General features: G+C 38.5%; 1 protein-coding gene across 1 annotated transcript in view; it reads left to right on the top strand.

The window, feature by feature from the left end:
* The window catches only part of LOC122243147 (uncharacterized), a 10,589-nt gene that overhangs the window by 1,685 nt on the left and 1,404 nt on the right, over nucleotides 1–7,500 (top strand). Inside the window, exons 7-27 of the mRNA XM_043000635.2 lie at nucleotides 1–124; nucleotides 1,061–1,275; nucleotides 1,379–1,490; nucleotides 1,595–1,819; nucleotides 1,906–2,001; nucleotides 2,086–2,172; nucleotides 2,259–2,378; nucleotides 2,528–2,671; nucleotides 2,755–2,926; nucleotides 3,053–3,215; nucleotides 3,290–3,543; nucleotides 3,623–5,257; nucleotides 5,330–5,566; nucleotides 5,651–5,967; nucleotides 6,045–6,128; nucleotides 6,219–6,428; nucleotides 6,560–6,713; nucleotides 6,792–6,955; nucleotides 7,039–7,146; nucleotides 7,237–7,374; nucleotides 7,451–7,500. The exon at nucleotides 1–124 is cut by the window's left edge and continues 4 nt beyond it; the exon at nucleotides 7,451–7,500 is cut by the window's right edge and continues 100 nt beyond it. Of these exons, the coding sequence (XP_042856569.2) occupies nucleotides 1–124; nucleotides 1,061–1,275; nucleotides 1,379–1,490; nucleotides 1,595–1,819; nucleotides 1,906–2,001; nucleotides 2,086–2,172; nucleotides 2,259–2,378; nucleotides 2,528–2,671; nucleotides 2,755–2,926; nucleotides 3,053–3,215; nucleotides 3,290–3,543; nucleotides 3,623–5,257; nucleotides 5,330–5,566; nucleotides 5,651–5,967; nucleotides 6,045–6,128; nucleotides 6,219–6,428; nucleotides 6,560–6,713; nucleotides 6,792–6,955; nucleotides 7,039–7,146; nucleotides 7,237–7,374; nucleotides 7,451–7,500 (4,809 nt within the window). The remainder of the gene's footprint in view (nucleotides 125–1,060; nucleotides 1,276–1,378; nucleotides 1,491–1,594; nucleotides 1,820–1,905; nucleotides 2,002–2,085; nucleotides 2,173–2,258; nucleotides 2,379–2,527; nucleotides 2,672–2,754; nucleotides 2,927–3,052; nucleotides 3,216–3,289; nucleotides 3,544–3,622; nucleotides 5,258–5,329; nucleotides 5,567–5,650; nucleotides 5,968–6,044; nucleotides 6,129–6,218; nucleotides 6,429–6,559; nucleotides 6,714–6,791; nucleotides 6,956–7,038; nucleotides 7,147–7,236; nucleotides 7,375–7,450) is intronic.

Genomic DNA, 7,500 nt, shown 5'->3' with positions numbered 1-7,500 from the left:
CAGACCTCTAACGCTCGACTCTGCTATCGCGTTTGAGTACCGTACCTACAATCCTCATAATCCCAACAATAGACAGCAAGTCGTCGTCATTGCCAAAGACAAAGTGGTCAACTTTTATATACTAGTAAGTATGAACTCTAAATATTTCTAGACGCTAGAATATCAATACTTGGTATGAATAAGTAGACCTTAATATTTTTTGGAGTATCTTTGTTATACCAAGGTCCTATTTCAGTCGGATAGTTTTAAATATATTCAAGCTATTAAGCTAAACTTGTTTGTTCTACGTAAGCTTGGTTGCCCAGCATTTTGCAATCTTTTAATTATCTTGGTTAAAATTTTACGTTTTACTTTAGTAAAATGTTATAAAATTTACTACACATGGGACTTGCCTACCTCAGACTAAGTTCTTAATCTTGTCACCACCTGTTAGATGAAGGGAGACTTCAATGCTAATTACCCAGGATGCTTTTGGTTATTTGATAATTTTTAGTATTAATTTAGGAATTCTTCAATTGAATGGTTGCAGAATGCCCTCTTATTCCTGGGGTAAGATTAAAATTACTACTGGAGTATTGTTGAATGTATTTCCAAAAAACCCTGTTAAGCATGGTAATAAGGCTCTTATTCATTTACAAATGGCAGTAGGTTGCAAAAGTAAAGTGGTTATGTATGCAGATATGTTTTTATTTATGAATCGTGTCATTCCATATTGTCACTTTAGGATTGCCTTCTCAATCTTCTACAGATTTAAGGTAATAAGCCTTCCTAGTTTAACATTAAATAGGTTGTACCCCCTAAACCTAGCCAAATTCTACGATAGACTTAGTTGCCTGGGAGGGAATAATATTGGGATCCAGGTAACCACTTGGTGTAGCTCGAATGCAAATAAGTCGTTAAACTTCCAGGCCAAAAGAACCGAAAATTGTTCATTTGAAGTTAATTCTAAAACGGCAATCGACTGCTTGGTCTCCCCTAGTACATAAATTTAAGTGTGTGTTGCTGTGTGTAGCTGTTAAGAGTTGTCTTGATTAACAATGATTTCCACTTGGCCATCTAGGATGAGTGGGGCCTCCAAGATCTTCACTCCAAGAAAGGCCACAGCACCATTCACCTTAATGGCACCATAAGTCATCTGGGTTATGGAGAAGTGTTTGTGGAGGAATTTGGTAGCATTGTGAAGAAGAGGTTCTTGTTTGTATTTGGTCCTGATGGTAGCAGCAATCACTTTTATCAAGTTCTGATAAATGCAGAGGATGACTCTATAGAGACTGGGTAAGAACAGATATAACTAATTATTTAGGTCTTGTGTTGCTAATGACTTGACCTGATACAGCAATTTTAATTGATGTAAAATGTCTTGCTGATGTATTTGCAGATTTTCAAATTTGTGGAATACAACTGGAACACTAATGAAAACCTGGCAAAATGGTGGAAGAGTTATTATAGGGGTGCAAGATGGTACAAATCTCAATATACACGAGCTTACAGTAAGTATATTAGCAACCCTTGTAACTTTTGGTGTAAATTTTGAGTTGGATAAATATCCCAAGTCTTGCCACAAATTAATCATTACATCCTCTTGTACTCTTAGACTGATAACTGGGGAAGACAAGATGTTACCTTACAACAGGTGATAGTACTCCCAGGGGATGTAATCTCCTGGAGGAGATATGCAACCGGCTTTAACAACCACCTAGTAGTAGTAACGTCTAACTCTGCACGAGTTTACGTGGAAACTCGGGGACAGTATCATGTTCTGCAGACCCTGTCTCCCTCTGGGGGAGTACCTAGCTTCAGTGACATCGTACCCGTCAATGTAAGTAACTTGACTTCGCTTGTCCAACCTTAAATGTTAAATTTTTAAATTTACTTGAATGATGAGTAAACCTCTTCAATTTACAGCTCCCATCTTGTTCAAACGATGTGGTCCTAATGACAGGGTTGGGATCTACCTTGCAAATTTTCGTTTGGGATGGAAGCCAAGAAAGTTATATCCAGGTTGGTTGATTTTTATTTTTTTGTATATAATTAAATTATACAAACTTTTATTTGAATTGTATGTAATTGTCCTTCACTTCCTAGGCAAATGAAACTACACTGCCAGTTTCCATAACTGGCTGGGCTAAAGGATTTACGGACATTCGATCAATTAGTACTTCAATTCCCAAGGTGAGTATACTTTTACAAGAATATATAAGACTTAAAAGGGATTAAATCCTTTAATCATTAATGCCAATGATTACTTAACTTTGCAGGTCATCCTAGAGTCGTCAACAGGTGTTGTGGGCATTAATGTCATAGCACAAATGGTAGAAATTGAAAATCCTGTATGGGATGAAAGCGTTGCCCTGACTAACCAGAAGCAGCATCTTGAGGTATCAATTAAACTGTCTAACTGGCTATTCTAGACATGTCTATAGATGGAATGATCCATAATATGGAGGCACCTAAATTTCCTCTAAATAGATTAATCTTAATCCCAAAGATGAGTAGAATTCTAAATTATATTTTCATCTCGAATTAGAACGAATACAAGCGACAAAGGCAAGTAATGCTTAACGTAGAGGAGCGACTAAGCAATTCGGTTAGTGACAAGGTTGATCCCGCAGCGCCAAGTATCAACATAACTGGAGACGTGACCATCTTGGGTGGATTGTTCATTAACAAGGTTGGCATAGAATTTTTAGAATTTTTATTACCTTGATGAAGTGGATGTGTAGGAAGATAATTACCAATACTCTAAATTGTTAGACCTTGACAGTGGTAAATCTGGAAGCAAACGACCTCGTATTCCCAAACACTGATCTTGCAAGTGGAGTAACTTATGATGAATACAAAGCTCATCTTGCTGATATTGAAAACAACAAGGACTTGTTACAAGATCTGAGCAATAAATTGGATTCCATGGAAACTTCATTACAAGGTATGTGCCAAACAACCAGACATTGTAGCATTGGAGGAGGGGGGGGGGTAGTGTAATGTTAGTGTAGTGTATCGCAAATGTATAAATTTACTGGCTATATCTTAAGGTATGACTTTGTCTTTTTAGATGCAGTTAGTTTGACCACTAGCAAAAAGATTACTGGCACTAAAACGGTTGTGAATGGGTTGACTGTTCAGAATCTTGGTGCTACAAATGCATCCTTCCAAACCGTGTTTGATACAAATGATCAAGTGTTCCCTCTTACTTCCACATTGGAAGGACTTGTAAAGTATGTGTTTTGTATGTTTTTTATTTCTAGTTTGTTTCTTTTTTTTTCATTTTTCTAACATTTTAATCTTTTAGGTTTGCTGATATGCGCAAGATTAAGGGAAAGAAGACTTTTACTAAAAGGCTTGATGTAACCAACCTTGAAACGGAGTCCCTGGATGATGTGCCTGTGAGTGATCTTGCAACCACCACTGGAGAATATGCAATAACAGGCAGTGTGAGCTTTGCAAAGAGCTTAAAAGCAAAAAATATCAACATGCCTCAAGGGGGCACTGTAGGTGGTCTAGATTTGTCAAATGCGGTTACCTTAACCGGTCCAGTGAAGTTGGGTAAGTTGCCAATCTGCTTAATTAATGGGTTAAGCTTGTGCCTTGATGGAACCAACATTAAATCTTATTCATCTTGCAGGGTACATTGTCATGGATAAAAACTTGACGGTTGCAGACAATATGCAAGTGGATTCTACAGATGTGGATGGTGTAATTATTAATCAACTATACAGGAATGCACTTACAAAAGCAGGTGGAAAGTTAAAAGGACCACTTGCTTTTATAAACGATGTGACTGCCAAATCTCTGACGGCTGACTTGCTGTCTGGTGTCAGTTCATCTACCTTCTTGTCTACTACCGTGTTCAAGGACGAAGATGCCCAACTAACGGGCAAGCTAACTGTGCCAACACTTGTAACCAAGAGCTTGCAAGTTGGAGGCCTGGTCAACGGCAAGAATTTCCCATCAGACTTCCCCCTCAAGACTGCTGCTACTTTGGACTTGGGCACCAAATCCTTCAACCATCTGATTTGTGAATCGGTACAAGTAAGCAATGTATGTACCGTGGATGGCGTCCTGTTCAGTAATTTGGTTACTCTTCATGGTGCACAAATAATCACAGGACGCAAAATTATGAAGGAAGGTATAGAGATTCAAGGTAATCTGAACGTAACTACCAGCCTGATTGGAGGAGTAAACTTCACAGATGTTTATACAAATCTTTTTGCCACTTTGAATCCTTCTGGTAAAGGATTTGATATACACTTTAAGAATTATGTAAGTGTTCCGACCATTGTTTACAGTGGCTCGCTGAATGGTTTGAATCTTGTCGATCTTGGGCAAGACATCATTTATAGTACCGATAGTACAGCAAAAATATCGGGCATTAAAACCTTTGGCAATTCTCTAACCATATCTAAAGCTAATTTTGTAAGTACATTCAATGGTAAGAGTTTTGAAGAACTAGTTAATAGTTTCTCTACCAAAAATATAGCAGGCATTAAAACCTTCAAGAAGCCTGTCACTTTCGCATCGAATGTGAATGTAACTGGGCTAGTTGACAACGTGAACCTGAAGACCCTCTTTGATTCTGCTCTCTACCTGGACAAGGCAGGGCAAGTAGTAACTGGAAGGAAGACTTTCACTAATGGAGTGTCTGCAGGAAGGCTGCAAGTGCAGGGCAAAGTGTCTGATGTAGACTTCAACATGGTGCTTACCAAGAATGGAGACCAGGTCTTTACTGCTCCACAGCAATTGGCAGCTGCTTCATTTGGCGACCTCGACACAAACCAGATCGACATGTCGAATGGATTTACAGTGAATGGTATCGATATTTCTGAGCTGGACAGCATTCGCATGAGCCGCAAGAACCCTACTGCCCACTCGGGTACCCTGACTGTAAATGGACTAGTCTCTGTTCTTGGCTCGCTGGATGTAGAGAGCATAAACGGATATAATGTTGCACAGCTGAAGAACAACATTGTCACGGATGATGTGGATTCGGTCATCTCTTCAGATGTGCACATTGCAAGCCTGACTGTTAAGGGGTCTGTAACAACGGCAAACAAAGGTGGTGCTAATGGCTTGAACATTAGCCTCATTGCCGAGAATGCTGTGTACCTTAATGGCAACAATGTCATGACTGGGTCTGTTACCTGGGGTGATCTGAACCTACAAGGTGATGTTGCAGTTGGAGGCCTTGTCAATGGGAAGGACCTACAGGTGGTGCACAATGATGCAGTATATAAAGACGATAACTTGGTTCAATTAACTGGTAAGCAGCTTTCTAAATTGTTTTTATTGGAGTATTTGTGCATACAAATGTTAATGTAATTGTATATTTCAGGTAAGAAGATCTTTGAAAATGGTATTTCGGTGAAAGGAAATATAAACACCGCTACTACCAATGGCATTGACCTTGGTACAAGACTTTTCACTCGCCACACTGACCAGGATATCACGGCAGCATTCACATTTTCTTCTATTTCTACTGAAAAGAATTTGACACTTGATGGTACCTTTGATGAGGTGGATTTGGAAAAACTTGATTACTCTGCTCTCAAACAAAGTGTAGATAGTGTCGGTATGTAATTTCTCCCAATTTCATTCTCTCACACACACACACACACACACACACACACAATCTCACCCATGCCATATATTGCAGTAAACATTGACTTCGGTGGAGAGGTAACCGTTGGTGACTTCCATGTTGGAGGAAACCTGGGTGGTGTAAGTGTGACGCAGCGACTAAAAGATGCTGTGCGTTTGAATGCCAAAGATGTAACCATAAGTGGTCAAAAGACATTTACAAAGAACGTTACATTCAAGGACATTTCCACGCAAACCTTAAACAAAATGGATTTAGACACTTATTTGACACATGCTGTGCGGAAGAATGCCCCAATAAACCTTAACAAAGGCTTAAAGGTGAATGGGATAGTATCTGCACCCTCGATAACCGCCAACTCCCTCGGTATACAGGTAAGTATACTCTGCCTTTGGATCTAACAAATGGATGGCTGTCATGTTCATTTCCTTTTAATGTCCCTCTATTTCAGGGTACAGTAGATGGCACTGACTTCAGAGACTTGATGACAAAAGCAGTTCTCCTTGATGGCTCGCAGACTTCTAGTGCTACTTTAGTATGTTTTTTTTTTTTGTATATTGTAATCTGTAAATTGTATTTGTTTTTTTATATATACAATTACTAATGGCACATTTATCTCCTCCAGCAATTTCCAAGTGGGGTTGCAGTAGTTGGTAACCTAATTGCCACAAACTTGAATGACCTGAAAATGGATACCCACTATCTAACCACAAATACTCCCCAAACATTTACAACAAATGTACAGTTTGGTGACATCACTAGTACAGCTAATGTGGCGGTGACTGGAAAGGTCAATGGTGTGAACCTCCCTGCAGAATCGGCAAATACACTAAAGGTAAGGCTTGATCTTAGAGCCTTGGATGATTTTGTGGTTTTACAAAATTGAATGTGGAACAATACAAAAATCCTAACCCATTTCATCAAATGGGGGTAAGGGCCATAAAGGTAATTTTTTAAATTCCTCAGATACAAGGAGGGCAAACTGTAACAGGCCTAAAGCAGATTCAAGGGCTGACAGTAGTGGAGAATAACGTGGAAGTGAGTCAATCAACAGGAAGTGATGCCTTGGTAGACTTTTCATCTGAAGTAGTATATCTAACGGAAGATGCAGCCATAAATGGTGAGGAAATGTTAACATTTTTCATGGTTGTGTTTATTTTCTTAAATTTTTATTTATTAGACATTTGTATTGTTACAGGAGTTCTCCAATTTACTTCAAACTTAACGGCAAAGACTTTGTCAAGCTCAAGTAATGAGATTGGAGACCTCGATTTGGTAGACTTGGCAGATAATAGCTGGTATTATAATGAGGATGCCATTATCACTGCTAAGATGAACTTTACAGGCTCCACCCTAGTAAAGGTAAGGGTTAATTGCTTCCTGTTCAAGTGGAAATATGGCAAACATTACTTGATAGCTTTGCTTATTTTTTTTTTTTTAAACAGGGAAAGTTTTTGACTACTCAACCACTGGATGGAATGCTAATAAGTGATGTGTATGCTGAAGTAGAAAGTGCAATAAGTTCTTACTCTACCTACAATGAAGGCATAAAGGTAAGTAAATTTAAGTATATATATATATATATATATATATATATACTTTTTTTAAGTCTTGGATTAATTAAACTTGTAATCTTTTTGCAGAACGTCTACATCAACAAATGTCCCCTTATCAAAGAAGCTTACCTTGATACTCAAAGGGCCATATTTGATGCAGATTACTTTACCCTCGAAAATGAACTCCAGTTTGGAGGAAAACGCAAGTCCTCTGCTTCTGTGAGGGTAAGTATTAGCTTCGTCAATTTAGTGTCTGGATTATAAAGGAGTTTAATATTTATTAATACGGTTTAATTTTTAGGTTGGAAATTACTCCTACATTGTAATGACCTGGGACCAAGAGTGCAATGT

Source organism: Penaeus japonicus, unplaced genomic scaffold (genome assembly GCF_977035675.1).
Source record: "Penaeus japonicus unplaced genomic scaffold, GWHDUDI00000001_assembly GWHDUDI00000019, whole genome shotgun sequence".
Lineage (NCBI taxonomy): Eukaryota > Metazoa > Arthropoda > Malacostraca > Decapoda > Penaeidae > Penaeus > Penaeus japonicus.
Note: the sequence above shows the minus strand (reverse complement) of the source record. Positions and strands in the feature narration are given on the sequence as shown.